We start from the raw sequence: 24,484 nt of genomic DNA on the forward strand, positions 1-24,484 counted from the left end.
TGGCTGAAAACATATTAGTTGTTTATTAAACATCAGGCATGGTATGGCACTCCCTTGTTATGATTTAAGATCTATTTGGAAGTATGTATTTTTTTTCTTCTATTTAATGTCTTGGCTATTTATTTGAAGACTACAGAAATAACACTGAAAGATCTTTATGCCTGAGCAAATACTACACTCAAAAACAAAATTTCCCTTAGCCAAATGCATTTCTTTCTATGATGAATGTTCAGCTTCCAGCTCCTTCTCAGAGTTACGGCTAAACATGATGCCAAAGAACTAGAGCAAAGAATAGACATTCAGGTGAGGAATGCAGGCCATCTATCTTCGAAAAAAACAATAGATAGAGAGGAAAAATCATAGTCATTTGAGAATCAGGGCATGAGAAGAATGTGACAGCAAATCAGTCAGCTCCTCAAAGGTATTAGATCATTTTTCTATTGACTTGGAAAACTTTTAAGTTATTGAACCCAACTGAAAATCTGGGACTTTTATTAATTTCTCCTTTACTTATAAATGCCAATGCTTATAATGACTTACTATTAGGTGGGACCTCTACTATGCCAACAAACTCTCTCCCAGTGTTACTATACATACCAGCCCATACCATGCCAGAAAACTTCGAGTTAATTGGAAGTCTTCGAGTCTTTGTGTATGGACAAAGACATTAAAGTCAAGATTTTTCATCTTTTTTTTTATATTGCATAATAAACTCATCAACAGAAGGTGAAATCACCTTGAAACACTTAACAGATATTTTTCAACATACTGCTTAAAACATTGTGTGTTCATAGATTTAAAAGAAAATAAATTATTCCTAAATATTGAATAATATTGTCACTTTTAAATTTCCATCTTCTCTATAAAATAGAAACCACTGAATGTTTTAAAGGTACCAAGTACATTTGGTTCCCTTTAAGAGTTCTTGAAGTGTCCTAAAGAATTTAGGTAAGTATAAGAAAGAATAAAGAAAATCATGAGACATTTTTTAAGTTAAAAAATAAAATTATAAAATATCAGTGATCAGGGTCAGACATTCTACTTCCTGTAGTTAAAATTCCAAATGACATGAGTATCTACATTGGTCATCTGTCCAATGTGCTGAGTCACAGCTCCACAGCTTGCAGAAAATGTATTTACATACACATCCCACCTTATTCATCCATGATAATGGCACCATTATTACTTAAAACTGCTAGCTGTTCAAGATCTGAAACTGTAAATTTAACTGGCCTGACACCTCCTTCCTGTTCTTTTCCACATATCTCTTATTGTGAACTCAACATCTAAATTGTTCTCTCTCTCTTTTCTAAATCAGGTTCATTCCACATGAACTCTAGGGTTATGGACCTTAGGAAAATCTGTGTATTTAATAATTATCATCATTTCTTGTTCTACAGCCTTCTTGGAGTTAATTTTCTTTACTAGTGGCTCTCAAGCCTGGCTGGAACATCTGGGGAGTCTCAGCAAAAGATGGGTACCACTGGCCATGAAGGTGGGGGTTCCTTCATTCTCTGTATTGTCCTCTTTGGGTGGTGTTTGCTTATTAACTCTGTGGGGATTTTGTTTGCTGGTTCTTTCAGAATTTGGTTCATTTGTGACTTTGCTGTTTGTCTTCCTTTTTGTCTTTCTTTTCTAGTTAAGCAGTTCCACTCATTTTGTTGCGTTCTATTCATTTATCTTTCTATAATTAAGGTTCTCATTCTTCCTAGAATCCAATTCCATATTTGCTTATCTATATTCTTAGATTCCAAGATCAATATTTAGCAACAATGAACAACTGAACCATCAGTTGCGTATTAACTGCTATGTTAACTACAACCGTGATGTACCAGAGAGCTGGGAAGACAGAAGCTCACTTCTGGCACTTTATATGTGTTGTGTTGTGCCACCCAATCACCGCCACATCCCATTACTGGCCCCATGTCGTAGAAAAGAAAGCAAAGGTTGATAAAGACTCATCTATCCAAGCTCTATACTTAATCAATGAGAGCCCAAGAATTTGAACTTACATCTTTCCCTGCCTTTAAATCCTATGCTCTTTGCACTACAAACTATCTGATGGTCATTCACAAATAGGATTGAGGTTTCAGGAGGTAAGATTTGAGGGAAGACCAGAAAGATGAAAGGGTTGGTGGGGGTAAAGGCCAAATGAGAACCTTCTGAAATAGGAGAAGGAGGCAGGAAAGGAGGAGGAAGGTGTGTGAAGCCAGGCATAAGGGAGAGAAAAATCTGGTTGTACTACATGGGTGGAGAATAAGTAGAAGAGGTGCTTCACTAGAAATGACAAGTTCAAGTGTCATCCCAAGATGTTTTTTTTTAATTTTTTTTTAATTTTTATTTATTTGTGATAGTCAAAGAGAGAGAGAGAGAGGCAGAGACACAGGCAGAGGGAGAAGCAGGCTCCATGCACCGGGAGCCCGATGTGGGATTCGATCCCGGGTCTCCAGGATCGCGCCCTGGGCCAAAGGCAGGCGCCAAACCGCTGCGCCACCCAGGGATCCCCATCCCAAGATGTTTAATCCAGATGACATATGATATTCATATATGAAATGCAGGTCTTTTAAAAACTCTTGTCATGCTGTCCAGACCTCTCGTAAGATAACAAACAGGGGTAAACATTCACCAATGACTTTATTATACAGATGTCTTAGAATCTTCTCTAATTTCTAAAGAGAAATATACCTTGATATTGCTGCTAGAAAATAGTGTGTTGTGGGGTGGCATGAAAGTTGCATAAGCAGGGTGGGTTGAGCACATGCACTTCTGACATCCAGATGGAAGAGTCTGTTTTGGACAGACAATGAAGAGGAAGACATGGCAAAATGTCACGATGGTGGCAGTGTTTCTGAGTGGTTAATTCCCTTCATAAAGACTAACATTTTAGAGTGCATCTTGGATGGAGAGAAGGAATGGAAAGATGCCTCCAGGAGGCCAGGTGGAAGGCTCCTGTGGTAATTCCAGAAATGCTCCATTAAGGCCCACACCAAGGCGAAGCTGGTGGGACCCAAGATATTGTCACCTAACCAGATATTGTAAAGAGAAAACAAAACCAAAAACAGAATTTAAGAGTCATAAAAAGTAGAATAAAAGATTAAAAGAGGTTTTCTGATTCCTACTTAACCTACTGAATAAATTGTTTTCAGCAGCCTCTTCTAATTTTCGATTTTACCCAGAGGCTAACCGCCAACAATCCATGAAAAAGAGTCACACGGAATAGTCACTTTCAGAAAAGTAAGTCATATTTTCATTAGCTCTTTTCCATGACAAGACAAACCGCATGCGTCGGTTGCCCTTTATAAGGGATAAACACTGAGCATTGACTGAGGATCAGAATGGAGTCCTTTTCTGTAGAGTTATCTGATTAGGCCAGGAAGAGACTCCGAAGGCAATCAAGGCTTTGAACAAAGCTCAGTGTAAATTGACCTTGTTCTTTTCTTCAGGCAAAAGCATCGCTGTGACTTCCAGACTGTGACCTGTTTGCTAAGTATACAGGGGGCATACACTCTCAGTGGCTAAGTGCCACTACCTTGGCATAATTAAAATCCCCAGGAGCCGGTTAAGTAAAGTGCACTGTGCAATATGCACAGCAGGACAGATGCCTCAGTTTCCTTACCTTGTTTATTGACAAGTCGTGACTTCTTGCAGTAGTAGGTAAGCTCCTGTTCACAGTGCTCGGCAAGGTTAATTGTGGCCTGGAGCTGCTCCATGCTGGCCACATACTCGAAAAACCCAGCATATGGGTTCTCTGGGTTAGTATTTCTGACTCTTGTTAAGTCAGAGCCATTGTGCTGTATGACGGTCCATGCAGTTTCTTGTATGCAGAAATGGGGAAGAAAGAGAGGAGACCATCACTAGTCTGCAAAAGTTAAAATAAATAAAGAAAATCAAAATCACCTTTTATCTGAGTCAAATTTTTCTAGTCATCAAACCTCTCTGAGAGGTAGAATCAACACAAATGGATTCTTAAAATTTTTAAATTATGGTAATTCTTTAAATTAATTATGGTAATTATGGTGATTCTTTTCCCTGAAGTTTATACAATTGCCATGCATTTGCAGTGATTTTATTTTACTTTTTAAGATAATTTAACCAGGAAATGTTTATGGTGAAAAATATTAAGAAAACTAATTATTAGAATTTGTGACACATTTCAATTCATCGAATCCAATATTCGACTGTCTAAAGATGCATCATGATTTTATTTTATCTCATAAAAGAAAAAACATAGCTGCCTGTTATAATTATAAAACATTGTTGATTGTTGACACACTTTGATTTCAGAGATGTTACAATGTGAAAAAAAAGGTGTATCTTTGAATTTCTAAAGTATTTTAAGTCACATAATGTAAGCAATGACTTTTCTACTCTTAAAAAATCATTCCTGTTATCAGCAAAAGGAAAGTCAAATTTTTATGGCCTATATATATCTCTCTTCAGACAACATTTAATTATGAGTGCACATCAATTTCTTTTTAAATCGAACTTTAAATATTCATTTTGGTGTTGTGTGATGTGCATAGTTATGCAGTGCCATAGGAAGTTACTCCCTTGAGCTGAGCCCTTCCGATACAGCATCAGCAACTCAATGAACACAAAAATAAAGTACCTTTGAGTACTCACTAAAGTAATCGCCACTGACACCTGAATGTCTGTAAACATTACCGTCATAATGATTACCAAAATTATTAAATGAAATAAAAATCCTACAGTTTGTAACAGAAGATAGGCATATTGTATGTAGCCTTCAACGTCCCTAGAAATTGACTTCACATTATATTTACTGTGATAGATGCAGGCACATGAACAGATTAATGAAAGGGCCTCTGACTTAATAGATAAGAAACAGATTGGAAGTTGTCAAAACTCTGCTCTATATGCGCTGTTAAGTCACAGAACTCTTCTGTATTATAGAGGACTATTCCAAATTGGAGGAAAACAGTAGGTAATTTCTTCCCCTCTTTTTAGTTAATACATTCACATGGATCGACCATCAAAACAAGATACATAATTTCACTCCCACCTTTCTCCAGGTCACCAGAATTTTGAATAGACAGGTCTGCTAAATGAGACAGGAGACAACTTTGACAGCCTCATTGCCTTCCATGTGTGCATCATTATTTTTCTTGGAAACAATAGCTGTTACTTTTATTGCTGTCTTGCATTTCAGCTCACCATAGAGCTTTATCAGTAAATTAATTTCCTTAGAGAAAACATGCTGTATAAGCTAATGGTATTAATTAGGGGTGGCCAGATAGTGATATAGTATAGAGACCATCAGGATATTTGAGTTGCAGATCTGGAATGGAATGTGAACTGAAGAAAAGTCAGGTAAAATCTGAGCCTCCATTTCCCAATTTTGGAAGATAAACATAGGAGACAGTATAGTAGGCCTAAAATTCTATGATTTTAGCCAACTCAACTTTGGCTATTAGAAGTTTATGATTATTAATCAGGCAAATCTGTTAGCCTAACTTCCACTGGACTCTGCCTTTATTATTCAACAGAACATTCTTCTTTCCTTCTGGTAAATCAATGGCCTCATGAGGAAGTTCAACTCTGGCCAAGTAGCTGCCAAAGATGCAGGACAATATACCTGCTTGAGGCCTTTGTCTCTTTGTCTTTTCAGTCACACTGAGAGGCACTTCCCTAGTGTGCAGCATCCACTGGCTCACAACTAACACATGATTCCAAAGGTCTTTTAAGGTGCTGTAAATTTAATCCAAGGCCAAGGTGCTGGACAACCCTTAAAGGACAGTGCACAGAAATGTTTTTCCTTTTGAAATTCTAAAATTACAATTTTATGGTAGTTTCTGTAAGTGATTTCATTCTTTAAAAAAAAAAGTTCTACAAAATAGGAAGTTAAACAGATGTTGCATTTATTAGATAACCTAGATTTCAGGGCAAAGCAGACACAATGGAATCATCACAATAGGTTATGAACACTGGATACAAGTGCCCAGTAGCCATGCTCCATAGCTCATGTGCTTTGCTAATAGGGGAATCTCTCAAAACTGTTCATCCAGGGCCTCTTTACTGCTTTTTCAGACATGACTGCATTACCTGATGTTTAGAAATTATGACTGTAAAGGATGCAGACTTTATCATAATTTATGATTCAGTATTTTATGATTTATTCTATGGGTCTTCCCCACTAGTCTGCAGGCTCTATGAGAAGAGTGATAGTTTCTGATCTGCTACCCACAGTATCTGTGGCACAAGGCACAGGGGCTTGGCACAAGATGCAGAAGATATTAAAGAAATGAGGGAATAAATGAATGAATAAAAACAATGTGCTGTCCAGACTAGAGTACAACCATTCTGATTCTATGATGGCTTTTAGCTGTCTTAGAGCTTTGTAAATTGGAAACTGGCCGTTTTGCAAGTTAAGTCTGAAACTATAAAGAGTATGGAGATATTATCCTACTTGCAAGTTAACCAGTTATCGTCCCATCCTACCTGAATTATATCCATTTATCTCTATCTTTCTAACTGGATCTAGCTTTAGACAGATGGATGATAGAGAGCTACGCTAACAGACACGGGAGTCCCCGGATCAGGGACAATTTCCTCACAGAAAATCCTAGCATCATTGGTTCTCTACCGCCCAATTTCCCTGGGGCCAATCCAGGAGTACCAGAAGCACCTGCACATGCTGTGGTTGTACCTCAAGAGGAAACCCCCAAATTATGAGACTTGGAGGTGTTGGTCTTAGGGGATGGCTGAGCACATCTTCTCCCCTTCACAGAGGGAAAGAGGAATTCTGGCTCTAGAATACAACAGACATCTGAGGAAAGGCACCAGGCCATAGGGTTTTGTTTTGTTTGTCTTGTTTTGATCACTTTTAGAATGTAGGCAAATATCTCTGGGGGAGATAAGCCTTCTAATATCTCTCCAGAGAAATTCACTATCTCTAACTTCCAAGACATCCATTTATATGAGATTATCCTCTAACAGAGGCTTCCAGATTTACTAACTTATTTATTTGCTTATTATTTACTTATTTATTTATCACTTACTTATTTGCTTAGCAAGCAAGGCATTATTTCCTTACAACAAGGAACGATTGTCCATACACTAGCAAATTTCATCTGGCCCAGGTTCCATGGGCTCTCCCTCCTCCACTATGGAAGAAGCCAGTCCCGCCTCTATTTGCATATTAATTTCAATATTAGTGATGTACAGCTATGTGTGTCCCTTGGATTCTCCTTTGGACTGGTTGTGACGTCTTACCAGTTTCCTCATTAATAATGCGTTAGATGAAATCTTTCTAAAATGTGTTTTTTAGTTTTTATTTTTATATCTGTGTAAGAGTCATGATTTTACTTTGTTGAAAACTGTCCTTTACCCAAATGCAAAGAGAGTTGCGGTAAGGAGACATAGGGACACAAGTCAGGAAAGACAGATGCAATGGGCAGAAAAAATCTATGAAATTTAATAAATACACTCAAAAATTGAAAGGCAGTGTGGGTCTACCGGTGTCTCTCCCTGAGGAGACTTCAAATATACAGATTGTATGTAAAGCACTTGAGTAATTAAGAACTTGATTTATCTTAGGTTGGCTCCTATTTCTTAGCGTGGTAACAGTGTCAAGAAAAAAACATGCTGTTTAAGCAACAGAGCTGCAGAGCCTGTGTTCCTCCAGGATTAACAGCGGACGGTGATAGATGTGATTAAAAGCTGGGAGGTCAGACAGGAAGTGCTGTGTCCGGGAAAGCCTGGGAGAGGAAAGGGAGGCACAGCCAGGATTCTGGAGCAAAGCTTGATGTAAACAAGGCTGCCTCTGACTAATGATCCTTAGTTATTAACTCTCAGACCTATCAAGAAGGCCTTCTTGTTGAAATCCCTAAAGTACAAATAATTTTGCTGTTACATATCTCATATGCTCCAGCCTTCCCAGGGAATGGTCTCAGGAGCTCCTGTCCCAGAAGCACATGGAGAGCTTTTTCAGGGAGCAGAGTGGTCTTTCAATTTACTGAGTCAGCAAAACTAGATCCAGCCGTCCTAGTGGTGGTACAAGGAGAAAGGGTGAGCATAAGCCATGGAATAAGCATCGTCACCAAAGTTTGAGGCTGGCTCTAGCACTCACTGAAACAATTGTCCTTACAATGCAATGTTTGGTGAAGAGAAACATCTTGAACATAAAACCATTTCATTATATAGGAAAAACAGTGGATTTAGTGTGGAAGAAAAAAAAGCCGTGAACATTTCTATAGGGCCAGCCACTGGGATTCATGTTATCCTGACTCCTTATTTTTAAACTATATTTACAGTACTCTGTTTAGAAAGAATTTTCAGTCTTTAACATAGTTTGGGAAATTATCTACTCAAAAGAAGTTCCCTTTGTGGTTTTTAGTTTGTAAGGCTTAAAGGTATTCAAACCTATGTGGAATCATTTGTTTGACACTGATTCTAGATGCATAACTGGATTTTTTTTTAAAGTTACACATTTGCAAGTTACTGATTCAGCATTTTGTCTTGTTTTTATAATACTTGATTCATATAACTAGAGAATATGTAATTGGCTACAAGCAATGAGACACTGATAGAACATGGCCTTTTCTAGTGGAAAAATGTTCAGGCTAGGAGAGAAGAGACAAGGTTTTCCGTCCCTGATTGCTCCCTAATGATTCTTGAGCCTGCCTTCCCCAACCTCCCTGCTTTCCTCATTTGCAAAACCGGATCAATAGGAAATGTTTCAAGCTGTAACGTTATTTTTCACTGGGCTGTTACATTCTGGGATTGTCACTTTAGTGTGAATGTATTTCAATATTCTGGGGCTCCTGAAGACACTTAGCTGTCTCCTAACTGGATTATCTCTGTCTCTGCCCTCAATGGCTTGCTTTTCAAGCCGTCATGACGTCAAGACGTCACGAATGTCTTCTGCATCAATACTTTCTGATAATTTTGCTGAAGCACCTTCCCCCACTCTCTGTGTGTATATACATATTTCCCTCGTGTCTCTTAGAGTTGTTATAGTTAACATGAGACTTCACTGACTAATATGAGGCATATAACTGGGAGAGTAATATGACGAGGTAAATATTGATTTAACAGAAATGGAGTAATTCAGTAAAATGAAATTGATAATTTCCTTATCATTTAGATAACATAAGATCACATGGCTTATACATTTTGGAATTACCCATAGAACAATAACATACATATATGTACGTATGTGTATATACTCAATAGTCATTATTTGCAGGTCCTCATTATTTGTGAATCGCTTACTCACTCATATTTATTTGTACCCCCCCAAACGGAGGTGCTCTCAGACTCCTGGACACATGCACAAAGCAGCAAAAAGCCTGAGCTGCCCACTAGACACGTGTCCAGCTGAAGCGGAACCAGGCCACGCTCTGTCTCCTTGTCTTAGCTCGCATACTGTCAACAAGTATCTTATTTGTGGTCTATCCAATGCCATTTCTTTTCCATTTCTGTGCTCTTTCTTAATGATTTCACTGTTAAAATGGACTCCAAGTGTGGTGCAGAAAAGCCATCTAGGATTCCAAGCACAAGGAGGCTGCGATGTGCCTCATAAGAAAACATGTGCTAGAATAAGCTTCGCTGTGGTATGAGTTTCGGTGCCATCGGTTGTGAGCTCAATGTTGATAAATTAACAGTATATATTAATAAGGTGTCCTTAACCTGAAACACAACTCAAATTAGGTTATGGGTTGATCGGTTGATGAGAATGTTGTGACCAGAGGCTTGCAGGAATCGAATCTTACTACATTTCCCTAGGAGCAATGGTCCAATATTTGCTAATTTAGTGTCTGTGGTTGCTGTAAGGCACATAACCATCGCGGATAACAAGAACTGTGTGTGTGTGAGTGTGTGTGTGTGTATGGGTGTGGAGTGTGTGTGTGTCTACTATGTTCCTTAGAGTTTTAAAGATGAGAGATATTTATCAACCTAGAGGTATCTGATTTATAGACTCCAAAGCACGCACATGTGACTACTTTAGGATGCATTGTGGGGAGACAGGATTCATAGGGATGCACTGATAAGATTGTTATATCTCATTCACAGCCCAAGCTGTACAAAAAGTTAGTTGACACCTGAACTCCTGTCTCTCGTTTGCAAAGCTTTCCTTTCCTCACTGTGAGGTATTTCCAAATTTATTAGTTCTCATACAAGAGAGCAGTCTGTTTTGTAAATTTTGAGAACCACAGGCCCAAAATAGCAACTCTCCAAGCTGGGTACACATAAGAATCAACTGGGAAGATTCGTAAAATATTGATCCTATTGTCTCACCCCAGCCACTTTGTCAAAACCTCTTGACTCAAGGTGCTGCCTGGGAATGTGTCCTGTGTGGAAGGAGGAACTTCACAGAGGGAACAAACGTGGAAACCATCAGCTGTCTGGGGTTGCTGTGGTGTGTGGGGTAGAGCTATGCTCTGAATATCTGTGCCCCCCCCCCTCATTCACATGTTGAATCCCCTAACCTCTAAGGATAATGAAGAGTATTAATAAGGGGTGCTTTAGGGAGGTGATTAGGTCATGAGGGTGGAGGCCTCATGAATGGGATTAGTCCTCTTATAAGAGACCCCACGGAGCCCCTTCTATCATGTAAGGATAAAGGAAGTCAGTGGCCCAGAAGAGGCCCTCGCTTAGCTATGCTGGCGCCATGATCATGGGCTCCCCAGCCTCTAAAACAGTAAGGGATACATTTCTGTTGTCTGTAAGCTACCCAGTCTGTGGTTATTTTGCTTTAGCACCTCAAACAGACTAAGACAGGCAAAGCCCTTAACAGTTGGAAAAGCAAATGGAAGCCACATGGCTGTGTTATATGAAAAATCTCTGAAGACACATTCTAATTTTCTAATTTCTCTAAATATCTGTTGCCATGGTTTTGCCACCATCCTCCAGTTTTTAGAATCACATATTAATACAAAGGAACTTTTGCTCCCATGTTCAACTGTCTTCTCAGTACCTCCTTTGAATGTGTCACAGACATGTCAAACTCAAAATGTGTAAAACTGAGCTGCTGGTCTTTCCCCTCAAACCTTTCTTTCCTTCCTTCCTTCCTTCCTTCCTTCCTTCCTTCCTTCCTTCCTCCCTTCCTCCCTTCCTCCCTTCCTCCCTCCCTCCCTTCTCCCCTCCCTCCCTCCCTCTCTTTCATTCTTTCTTTCTTTCTTTCTTTCTTTCTTTCTTTCTTTTTTTCTTTAGGGAGGGGGAAGGGGGGAGAGAGAATCTTAAGCAGGCTTCATGTGCAGCACTGAGCCCAGAGTGGTGTCCACTGTGGGGCTCAATGTCACAGGCCTGAGATCATGACCTGACCTAAGTCAGACACTCAACTGACTGAGCCACCCAGGTGCCCCCTACTTCAAATCTTTTCTGACCACATCTCAAATAATGGCAACTCAACTACTCCAGTTGCTCAAGCTAAAATGTGGTATTATTTTTGTTTCCTTTTGTTTTCTCACACCTCACATGTATTCAATGAGAAAGTCAAACCTCCCTTCCCTGTCCACATTGCTGTTATCCAGGGCAAGCCACCACAATCATCTTGAATGGATTCTTGCATACGTGAACTGGTCCCCAAGCAGGTCTCTACTCCAGATGGACATACATTATATATGCAAACATATAGATCTGTATCTTATATATACCCATGTATACGGGTGTGTATAAGTGTGTATGTGGGTGTGTACCTCCACTCCTAGGTGGGCACTTCCCAACAGAGGAGCCATCATGATCCCATCAAAAGCAGTCAGATGGCACCCATCATTACTTAAAACTTCTTGGTGTCTTTTCATCTCATTCAGAGTAAAAACCAGAGACCTTATTTATACATTGTTGTAGGGACCTCATGACTTCCTCTCCTGCCCCTGTCTTACTTGACTCTCTCTTACTCTCCACCTACTCCCCGATTACTTGCCATACTCCAACCACATTAGATTTGTTGCTATTTTCTGAATGCACCTAGTAAGATCACAGCTCTCAGCACTTATCATTTGCTATTTTCTTTGCCTGGAACGTCCTTTCCCCAGATATTCACTGCCTGACCTTAAATGGTGAATCCCCTCTGAAACGTCTCCTACTTCAACTTAGTACTTCCTTTTTCTGTTTGTTTTGCTCCAGAAAACTGTGACTTCCTAACACAGTGCTATTCAATGTAAACTTTCTGCAATGATGAAATGAATAGGTGGCTGCTGAGCAATTAAAATGTGACCAGTGAGACCGAAAAAAAAAATAGATGTTTAATCTTGTTTTTATTAATTAAAATTTTTTAGATTTATTTCCATTTATTTAATTTTATTAATTGTTTAATTAAATTTGAATCAAAATAGGCATTTGTTGCTAGTGGCTAATATACTAGACAGAATAGTTCATCTAGGATCTATTTTTGGGGTTTGATGATGAAGAGAGGGATCAAGATTCCTTTTTACTTTTATATACAACCCCTCTTGCACCCCCACCAGCACCACAGGTTTAAAGACCATCTTTCTGGGCAGCCCAGGTGGCTCAGCAGTTTAGCGCCACCTTCGGCCTAGGGTGTGATACTGGAGACCTGGGATCAAGTCCCATGTCGGGCTCCCTGCATGGAGCCTGAGTCTCCCTCTGCCTGTGTCTCCCTCTCTCTCTCTGTGTGTCTCTCATGAATAAATAAATAAATCTTTAAGAAAAAAATAAAGACCATCTTCCCCTCATGTATATGGATGGCACCTTTGCAGTGAGTCAACAATCCATATATGAGTAAGTCTGTTTACAGATTCTCTATTGTGTAATAACAAGGTCTACTTGTTTATTCTTGTGCCAATCACAAACTGTTTCACTTATCCTATCAGTATAACATCTTTTTATCTATTAGAGTGGAGTTCTTCAACTTTATTCTTCAAGATTGATTTGGTTCTTCCCATCCCTTCAAATTTGCTGATAAATTTTAGAACCTGCATATCAGTTTTCACCAAAACAGTTACATCAACCAACAAATAAACACCCCACTGGAATTTTAATCAAGATTTGTATCAAATCATTACCTTCATGGGAAGAATTCATATTTATACTATACTGAGTTTTCTAATCAATAGAATTTTTTATTTTTGTATTTCCTCATTTTTTAGAATTTTAATTTATTTCATGAGCATTTTATACTTATCTATGTAGAAGCCATGCATATCTTTCATAGATTTATTACCATGTATTTGAGATTTTTTTATGCTATTAAAAACAAAATATTCTAAAACCTCATTTTGCTTACTGCTGGTATACAGAAATGAAATAAAGTTAATTTTTATATTAACTTGATATCCAGTGATCATTAAAATTTTAATAGTTTATCTGTAGATTAAGAATGTGCTCGGGCAGCCCGGTGGCTCAGCGGTTTAGCGCCGCCTTTGGCCCAGGGCCTGATCCTGGAGTCTCTGGATCGAGTCCCATGTTGGGCTCCCTTCATGGAGCCTGCTTTTCCCTCTGCCTGTGTCTCTCTCTCTCTCTCTCCCTCTCTCTCCCTCTTTAAATAAAAAAAAAAAAAAAAAAAAGAATGTGCTCAACATATAACCTGGTCATAAACAAATAATGAGAATCTTAGTTCTACCCTTCTAGTACTTCAATCTTTGATTTCCTTCTCTTGCTTTATTGCACCGGCAAGCACCTCCTATATGATGGTGAAGAATGCATCCAATAGCAGGCATCCTTGTGTTACTGCTGGTAAAGCTTTCAATTTCACTATAAAGTGTGATATGTGTTATAGGTTTTTTGTTAGTACTCTTTAAAGAAGGAAATTTCCTTTTATTGGTAATTTATTGAGTTTTCATCTTCTCTTTTATCATGAATGAATGTTGAATTTAATCAAACACATTTTCCATGACCATTAATCCCTATTTAAATTTATATAAGTAGAGAATTCAGGAACACAAGTCATGTTTACCTACATTTAAAAATGTAAATATTTTTCAAAGCTTTCACCTAAATCAATTTTCTCAGAGAAATAAAATCTGTCCTTTATGTTTGGGGATTTACTAAGATACATTTATTATTAGATGTTCTATACAAATATCACATTCATTGAAAATAATGAAATGTTTTTAAATCATTACCATGAAACTATTTTTTAAAGATTTTTGTTAAGTTCTTCCACTGAACAATATACATTTTAATCAAGTTGCAAATTAGGTCAACTTTCTACTGGTTTCATTTTAATTTGTGTGGTTAAAGCATTCATGCAAATTTAACTATTAAATGAAAGTTGATTAACTCACCAGTCATATTGCAGTACAGAAGAAAGGGTTCCAGGGGACCACTTCCATCTGAATCTATATAGTAAAACCCTGAAGTATTTCCTCTGTGCTTATAGGATTCACAGGACTGCTCATAGATAGCTGTAAAAAAATGGATCCTCATAAATGATGGAATAGGATACAATGAATCTCTTAAATTTTAATTTGAACACAAAATATGCCAAGTTTTGAAATTTAATATGTATATTATTGACCAGGAGAAAAGGTAAAACATACTTTAAAACAAAACCCTTTCTTTTTTAAAAAAAAATTAATACAGACAAAAGTAGGTTATATAGAAAAAGGGAGAGTGAGGTTGAATTCTGTGGCATTTTTGTCATTAATAGAATATGAAATTACTTACTCAAAATAAAAATTTAGTTTATTTTTACATTTGGCAAAACAACAAAAGAGAAGGTGTTTTAAATATCAAAACACTTATAAGTATACTGTAACATTCATTTTGGACATCCATCCAAATGGATCTTTCAACATCCGCTTTGGAATTTCTAATTCTAGTGTCACCTTGTAATTAACATCTGAAACACAGGAGTATGATCTCCTTAAATAGTCCACTATTATCCAATAATTACATAATAAAAAAGTTTTAAATAATGTAACTATTCTCCTTTCTCACATAAAATTATTTATAGATACGGTCTTTTTTTTTAAATTATGACTGACAAAACTCATCAATAATTTTAAAAGTAATTTATAAAAGAAACTTTCTAATACCCTGTAATAAGAATTTAATATAATTAAAATTGGAAGCAGGAGAAATATTTATATGAAATATGCCCTCAAGTGGTCTCAATGTATTTTGATCCATAATTGGATGTTTTTGATTATACAATTATACATTTGCCATGTACAAAATTTGATATTAACAATTGTATATGATGCACACGTCTCATTGAACACTTGGCCAAATGAACTGATAAATTCCATCAAGCTTTTTATTTTATGAAATGAGAAATAAGCAATGCCCTGAATATCTTTCCTTGATCTAGTCCAAATTTTTGGAAATTATATTAATGACTTTTTAGGCAATATGAAATAATGTAACTAATTTGCTCAGTGTTACAGAAATTTCAGATAATCCTACAAATTTACTTCTCTACCCCACAGTCTGATGGTTTTGTTTTGTTCCTATCATATATTACAAGAATATAAACATAGATTGTTTTCTACTCACATTTATATTCTGTGCAGTGAAATGGGCATGTAAAAATGGTTAGCTTATTCACTTCTATATGCACATATATATGTTCATAAATTCTTTGAAAGAGGTTGGCAGGATAGACACATAATTTGAGAGTCAGGGCTGGTATTAGAAAGGAAACATGATTGCATGAGGGTAACGGGGAGGACATTTGCTTTATGTGTAGTGCTTAACTCTTCATAACATGACTGTTTATAACGTATTATATTCTAATGAAACCTTTTAAAGACTCTATCCCTGACCCTTCCTCTATTTATGCTAACAATAGTAAAGGCTTCACTATAACCAGGTTTGTCATCCTAGCCCCATTTCTCAGAATGGTTATTGGCCAAAACCCTACAGATCCATTTGAACTCTCTGCTCTAGAACCTAGTAACACCCTGGTGGTTAGAACACCCTGTGGCCACAGATGAAAATATCTTATTTATCATACAATTTTTTTTCTCAGAGTTGTTTGTGTTTATATTTAGATTCATTCATTGGTAACAAGTACAGATAAATAGTTAAAACACCTCCAACTAGCTTTTTGTTTTGAGTTAGTTACTACAGTGAGGATGATGGAGCATATAAAAAAAAGTAGCATAGACTGTCCCTCTGCAAGCTGGGTGACCTGGCTCAAGTAACTTGGCTTCTGGTTATGGTGAGGTGTGGCTTTAGCAACAGTAGGCATTCTTCATGATCTTATGAGGCACTCCAACAGATAAACTGATGCCCTAGGAATGACTCTGGCTGCAGCAGTACAGGCATGAGGGGTGAGAGCAAGAGCTCCTCCAACTCATACCCTCACCTGCCCTGAATCAGGACTTCTGAAGATCCCTTACAGAATGTCCAGGGCTGGGAGCCTAGGATTCCAATCTCAACTCTGGCAGGAGTACAAAGTAGCACACAGTGAAGAAACCAGGAATAGGGAGTCTGATGACTTTGCACATAACACCCTTGCCTGAAGTCAAGGCTATAGAACATAGTAGTAGTAGTTGAGTTACTCAGCAATGTCAGCAATAATATGAAAAAAATGGGAAAGAAAAATGGGCATTTAGATCTCTCCATAATATGTACTGAAAAAGTGGACATCAAAATGACATGAGTCTTATTAACACATGCAAACATTTCATAAGAAAAATTGCATGGTTTATAATATAGGAAGAATGTGGGTTGTGATTCCAGGCTCTGGAGCATAATTGCAAGTGTTCAAATCCTCACTGTGCCTCAACTATTTAAGGAGGCTGGGGCAAGGTGATTAATCTCTGTTACTTCGTGAGTAAACTGGGGATGATAACAGTACTCACCCACTAAGGTGGTCATCAGAATTCAAGGAATTTGGATATAAAATACTAGGTCAGTACCTGGCATTTAGAAAATACTCAATAACATAAACTAATATGATTAACATCATTATCTGCCATCCTTAACTTCTTAAAAAGAGGTGTGGATTTAAAATAAACTAGAAAGCAACTGGATGCTAGAATTCAGGGTTGTATATTCCAATACATGGACATATATGCACACAGCCATGGGAAGGGAAGTGGAACAAGGAAATCAGAACAGAGGGAAGCAGCAGCAAGTGCGTTCAGCTTACAGTTGTGGCAGGTAGCTCCTGTGTAACCAGTGTTTGCACAGTTGCAGTGAAAGGTGTTCCAAGACTGGGAACATTCACCACCGTGTTCACAATAGTTGGGCAAACACCTACGGAAAGGTGCAGATACAATCACTACTTTTCACTTCGAGCAATCATAGAATGTTGATCATTATACACGGTCATGTGAAAGAAGAATGTCAACAGTAACAGAAAGGGTAAAGTTAACATGACTAATGGTTAATTCAGTCTTTCATTAAGGTGGTTTAATCACAGAACCAAACCTTTAATCAATAAGTTCATCTGATTTCAACCAATTCTCAGGTAGTTGTGACTGCTTAATTTTCATCATGCCCACTATATTAGAGCCCTTTCTTTTCCCTAAGTGACATAACACTAATTCAATATGTTACCAGAAATATCAAGAGCTTACATAAAATAACAACACTTAATCATATTGATTTACTACACTGAATATTTATTTTTATTTTTTAAAGACTTTATTTATTTATTCATGACAGACAGAGAGAGAGGCAGAGACACAGGCAGAGGGAGGGAAGCAGGCTCCATGCAGGGAGCCTGACATGGGACTCGATCCCAGGTCTCCAGGATCACACCCCGGGCCAAAGGCGGCGCCAAACCGCTGGGCCACCGGGGCTGCCCTACACTGAATATTTAAAAGAAGAAGGAATATAGAAGGAGAAGGAAAGAAGAAGGAAGAGAGAGGGACACCTTTATTCACTTTTTAAGTAAAATGAAGACCTCCAAGAATGTTGAAGGCACACTGGATAGACACACGAATTCCTAGCAATGTGTCAGGGTGTTCCTGGGAGCTGAATGGAATTCACAGAGGCTCCCAGGATATTTTAACTTTTCAAGAAAAATGCAGGCATACTCAATATCAGCCCCAAGACTTTGCAACTTCCTAGCTTGAGGTAGTTCAGCTTCAACACTAGATCATAATACATTCCTTTTATTTTTTTTTATTTTTTTTAAGATTTTTATCTTCTAATTTTTATAAAATAATACATGCTTATTGTGGAAATTTAAAATATACAAGGAAAAAGAAGAAAATAAATCAACTATAACCCTGCCCTAGCTTTAAGTAGCTGGGTTTTCAATAGTTGATTAAAAAAACTAGTACCATGTGAAGTCAGTGCTGAACAAAAATGAGGGTGGCAGTGTCTGACCTGATCCCAAACTTTGAAAAGTTGTGCAGTACTCAACAGGTGAACACGTGTAATTACAAAGCAGTTGTGTTTCACTCAAAATAAAATTAAAAGATTTTGCAAATTATATAAAACTATGTATAATATAGTGAAATTTATGATTATATGATTGTATACACACACTTCTTTTTTAAGAGTAACTAAATTTTAGAACATAAATATGTTGTTTGGACCTAAGCTACTTTTTAAGTGAAAGTGTTAGTAATATCCTTGGGCTTGGAACACTATGAGAAAATCACTGAAATACATAGGGCGCTGTGGACAAAAAAGCTGAGAAGCTGGGGAGCTTTTTGGTATCAACTGATCAACTATTTGGTATCAACAGCCCTGATCAGATTATTGATACTTTTTAGAATTTAGGTTGAAAACTATATTGAGACCAAAGCCTGAAATGTTCTCTTTTACCCCAGAATAAAAAAATAAGCTCTAAGGCCTATCAAGAATGTTTTCATGCTGGCGTTTCTGCCACCTTCGTTATTAAAACTAAGGATGAGAAACTTCATATTTCGCTTATAGGATTTCTCCAGTTTTAACCAAAAATAATGTTATTGATTTTTCCTGATTATAAAAAATAGATATCCACTGTATAAAACTCATATGATCCAGGAAACAATAGAGAAGAAATATGGTTTATAACCTCACACATTAAAATCACCACTATAAACATATATATAAATATGCATTTGTGTGGGATTATTTATAAATATAATCATATGTTATTTTACAACCTGCTTTTTAAAGTAAATAATCGGCATCTTTCATTGCCAATTAAATTTATATATATTTTAGCATTTTTATAGATTCACAGAATTCCATTTGGAGAGTGTTTCATGATGCATTTAATTTTTAAGCATTTAAATCAATAACAATCTAGAAGAAAGAGGGAGATTAAAAAAATTAAAACAATAATAATCATGGCTGGTGATCAGAAAAGAAAAGGACAGAGTAGGCTATTCTTTACAGGCCTCAGCCACGGTTTAAAAGGGGGCAGGTGTGAGCAGTTATACCTAAGCTCTTAAAGAATGAATAATTAGTGTGACCCATGTGCTATTTCTGTTTGATTTGCTGCTGCTGAAGGATACTGAGTTCATTTTCCTTGATTCCTATTAGACTTGAATTTTTATATTTTTTATTACAATGTGAATACTGGATTGTAGATGTTATTTAAATTCACCATGTAATAGCTCTGTGACAATTAGCAAGTAACCTATGGCAAATTACATTGCAGAATGAAGTACTGATTTTCATTCAATGTCGAAACAATTTATACTTTTCTCCCCACTAATCATTCCAAAACAAAGTGAAATAACCTATCAACTATTCTTTCTAGCTCCAACATTTTCCCATAGACATTTCCATCATTATTTCATTGCTCATAAACTGGTTTGGGGACATGGACACATGATACGGGCAGCGGCTCCTTGGTGCCATCATCACCTCCACTGCCCTCAACCCTCAGTCACACCCAGATTTCTGCCTTAGGGCCACTTCCCCTGCATGTCCACGGAGGACAAAGTGAGGGCTTCTAGATGAGTGTTTGTGTATATGGAAGATGTGAATGTGTAAGGGGTGTGGGAATGGTCTTGTAAGTGTGTGCATGTGTGTGGATCAATGAGTGAGGAAGCACAGGGATGTGAGTACAATGAGTATATGTGTAAGGGTTGTGCATGGAAAAGAATTCTGGGTGCGTGAGTGAGCATACAAGTGTGTACATATGCGTGAGAGACTTGTGCAATGGCTGTTCATCTATGTGTGTAAAGAATGTGTGCTAAGGACTATGTAAATGTGAGTGTGAGCATGTGTGTAAATATATGTATACTTCTGTGGTAGGTCTGATCCAACTTAAAGTCAAAGGCAAAAAAGAGCTAACACTGTTAAGTTCCTGTCAGACTTTTTAAGTATATTTTTAAAGTTCCTGTTTTTAATTGCAATTTATTAAACCATTAAATTATGAGTTTATTGTATATAGATGAATAGTAACCACAATAAATGTGAATGTGCACGCAGGGGGCTATGAAGCTTGGCAGACAGACATTTCAGTGGGGCTTTCCTGGCCCCAGAGAACTGAGATCTGATGCGGGCTCTGCTTCTGAGCCATGTCCTCTTAGCCAACTCCACCTCTCTGTGCATCTGCTTTCAGAAGAAATTTGTAAGAAACAAATGCTACCAGAAACAAGCCCTAAGGGGTTTTGTGAGGATTACTTTAAATACATATTAATTAATTTAAAAATCATTTTAGGGAGGGCCCCCATATCTGCTAAAATGGGACACTGCCCAATTCATAAATCATTTAATAAACCCAATTAGATCTTTAAAATTAAAAAAATAAGTAAAATTCACTTTAGAACATAGTCACTGCATACAGCCTCTCCCACACATGTACACACTCACAAGCTCACTCACATATCCAAAAGCACCTTACATATTCACACAAATTCTTACACATACCGTCATACAACTCCTCACACAGTAACTCATACAAATGTACACACACAAACATCCATACTATCCCAACACATGCACGCACTTGTAGGTCATTCATACATATATTCTCAGACTCCTTGCACACTCACATCATCCTGACACATACAAACTTAAATACTAATCCATGTTAAGTGCTTAGAATATATCCTGGTAAACAGATTTTTAAAAAGCCTTTATTGAAATAGTGATTGGAAGCTACGTCAATCAGTATAGCACATAAGACCAAAATAAATGAATATACGTTTTCTTCTGAACATAAGAGATGAGTTCAGAGATACTTTTGGAAATTTAAAAGGTAAACAAATACCAAAATTACTTTAATTTTTGCTATTATTTTTAAGATTACTAGGGTTACCATTAGTCATAAGTGTTTCTTTAAAAAGACATCATGGATAGCCAAGATCCATCCATAATTTGCTCACTATTTCTGAAAAGTGTTTTTGAGATGTGGTATCAAAACTATTCATTCTCCAATTGTGCTGTATCACGGTCCTCTGTTTTACAAGCGTGTATCTTCAGAAAACAGGCAGTCCGGATTCCTTGTGTATGAGGGCAGCTTTAGAGAAACCCATGGGAGAAGTATAGATCAGCTTGTACAGAAAGAACTGTCTGCAACTGAGATGGTGAACATAACTATCACTAATAGTGTGAATGACTGACCCTTCCCACGGGGCCCTCATGGTCGTTAGCCACTGAGAAGTGATCCCACACCTCAAGAGAGCTGGCTCAGGAAGCCTTGCCACATGCCCTTCCCCATATCGGGATTAGGGTTCCAGGGCTGTATGGATGTAACTATGGAGAAGGTCACTGCCATTTAGTCCCTGACATTTACAGTCTAAATTCTTCCTTTACATATCATCTTTCATTATAGAAAGAATTATTTTATCTACACATTGAGTTAAATAAATACATGTATATTCAGAGAGAGGAAAGCATGGCCTTCTAATCCACTGCTAAATGAGATTACAATTATTTTTTTCTACACACAACACAGTATCTATTAGTGTTCAAAATAGGATCCAGAGACTCTGATAGACTAACCGTCTATCAGATATAATATATCATTTATAATAGATGAGTGTTTATTTTGATAAAATCCCTTATACAATTGAAAAGTCATTTTTAAAGCTCAGAATTTATGTTTATTCAAGATATATATTGAATATTACTATAGGGTAGTGGCTAAGTCTGTCACAACATTGCTTAATTTTTTTACCTGTAATGGCTATGACATTCCATTGAACTCAATAATTAAAATTAACACCCCTGATACTAAAGCATGATTGGCAAGATTATTTGGCTATAGTTCTCCATGCCTAAAAATATTTTTAAATTATTAACTATCAATTATTATTTTAAAAGCTACTTGTCCTCTACAACTTGTCCTCCCAAATCTTGCATTATCATGTCCTGTACTAGAGTTCCTATTGAAATTACGAGATCATCCTTATATCTTAATCAATGCTACAGCTCCAAACTTTTCCAGGGGAGAGGCTCCTTTTGACTTTTCCTGCAGAGAAGACAGTAATGGGTTGTGAAAGGTACACATTAGGAGTATAGCAACCAGTTAAATTGCCATGCCTCTGAAAATATTACTCAGTTGTCAGAGGAGCAAAAGGCACTTTATAACCAGCCTCAAAGGTCTCTGACTTATTGGTACATGGTGATCAATACTACTGTTAGAGTGTACTAATCTATTGAGTTTAATGATATAATTTTGATACATTTATACCTATCTAAAATTACAGCAGCATCAATATTACCTTTAGTAAATTGGCAGCATTTGTACATAAAAATAACACAGTCACGTGTCTTCCATCTAAATTTTATCCCCGGAAATATGAAGCATAAAACTAAAAATGTATTGTTCTTTTTCTTTTTTAAAAAATGTATTCTCTTATTTCTCTTATTTCACATTTCAAAGAAATGTGAATATCATCCATTTTCTGTGGAACAGGTGATGGCAGGAAAGAGAAGTTTAAAAACATAATCATTTTCTATATAAATTTTAATATGCTGCCAAAAGTTTGAAAATGGACAGGTCAAGGTAAAGAAATGAGATTGTCCTTACCTGTCTGTGATTCCACATGAGTCTATCTGGAGGTCACTGAAGTTTCCAAGGGATCCCTGTTGAACTGAAATCAGATCTACTATCCTGTTACTGATAGAAATGAGTCTCATACATCCCTGAAATCCATCAAGTGGATTTTTACATTTGGATCCAAAGCTGTTGTCAGGACAACCTGACCAAAACAAAACAAAACAAAGTTAAGTTAGGATATATCATAATGAATCAGGATTTAGTATCACAGATTACTTCACTATGAAAAAAGAAAGAGGCACTTGATTAATTTCTTTAAATTAAAAGAGAGAAGGGCCCCTCATAGTCATCATTAGTTTAATCTAAATGACATATTGCAATTCATACAAATATTTCTCTTACTACCACAGGATTCACATAAAATAATGTTATAATAGTTATTATACATTATATATACTATTATTATCATTATATAATATTAAATGATATATATATTAAACACAGGAAAAAAGGCATAAAGATTGAAAATGTGCACTGTAGATAAGAAAAGATAAATCAATAACAGTGAAACCTTGGCATTTAAAGCTAACAATTTGGAAAAGAGTTATATTGGCTTGGAATAACATTACCAACTATTTAATTACATACTTTATTTTCATATGCATATAAGAGCCATACACACATGCATTTTAATAAATCATAATGACTTAATGTCAAAAACATTTCATTGTGATTTTATTTATTCTTTGCTTCATAAAAGAATGTTCCATTTATATTGACTTTTTTCTAACACTTACCTAAGACCTGTTTCTAATTATTTAAGTAATAAAGAACTATATTATTAACCATTATTCTCTGGGATTTAATGATGTTCTAAGTGTTTCTCTAGCCAAGTGAAATAAATAATTTTATGGAGTATGAACACATATATTATACTTATGTATTTTTCATTAATCTTTCTTTGCTGTTATGGTTGTCAAGCTCTATTACAGTTTCAAAGAATAAGAAATGAATCACCAACTTACTAATTCCTATACAATCCACACTCTTTTTCTTCCTGATTCCTATACAATCCACACTCTTTTTCTAATTATAATTAAATATTGTGACTGAGGATATTTCCCTTTAATGCTTGCTTTCCTAACAAAACCCATTTACATGGCAAGTAAAGGCCAGGATTCATATTTAAAACTGTTATCAAGGGCATTGGAATATCACATTTTAACCAAGGGAGGCTTTGAAGTTTCAAATTTGATAGATCAAGGAAAGGTGACGAAAGCTCTTTGACTATCAATTTATTGTGCATGGTACAGACACACATTTTCAGTGCTTAAAATTCTTCTGTGGTGTAGGATATGGTTATTATAACTTCGATATGTTTTCTAGATGACTTATTAACCAATTAAGAATGTTAAAGTAATAACTGAGAGGGTAATAGTTCAATAATATTTGGGGGCGACTACAATATGCCAGGAATATAAACAGTTCTGCTAATCTCCTTTTCTCCAGGTAGTGTTTCCTGACACATTTCAAACCATTTCAGAATAAAATAAATTGTACAATGTGCCTGTAGGGAATAAAACTAAGCAAACGCAGTGACAAAGAAAGATTACGGAACTTTACAGAAAGCACATCGTCATATCACGAGGCACTTCATATTCCTAGCTACAATGTTTAATAAGCAAGAGATTTTATGAATAAAGAAGG

The 24,484-nt window shown here is 36.7% G+C and overlaps 1 protein-coding gene across 1 annotated transcript in view; it reads right to left on the reverse strand.

Annotated features, from left to right (window-relative positions):
• CNTNAP4 (contactin associated protein family member 4) overlaps positions 1 to 24,484 on the reverse strand; it is a 242,524-nt gene that overhangs the window by 61,204 nt on the left and 156,836 nt on the right. The window contains exons 10-13 of the mRNA XM_025993077.2: positions 22,808 to 22,979; positions 17,027 to 17,133; positions 14,211 to 14,330; positions 3,617 to 3,814 (exon numbers count right to left, since the gene is read on the reverse strand). Coding sequence (XP_025848862.1) covers positions 3,617 to 3,814; positions 14,211 to 14,330; positions 17,027 to 17,133; positions 22,808 to 22,979 — 597 coding nt within the window. The remainder of the gene's footprint in view (positions 1 to 3,616; positions 3,815 to 14,210; positions 14,331 to 17,026; positions 17,134 to 22,807; positions 22,980 to 24,484) is intronic.

Source organism: Vulpes vulpes, chromosome 12 (genome assembly GCF_048418805.1).
Source record: "Vulpes vulpes isolate BD-2025 chromosome 12, VulVul3, whole genome shotgun sequence".
NCBI lineage: Eukaryota > Metazoa > Chordata > Mammalia > Carnivora > Canidae > Vulpes > Vulpes vulpes.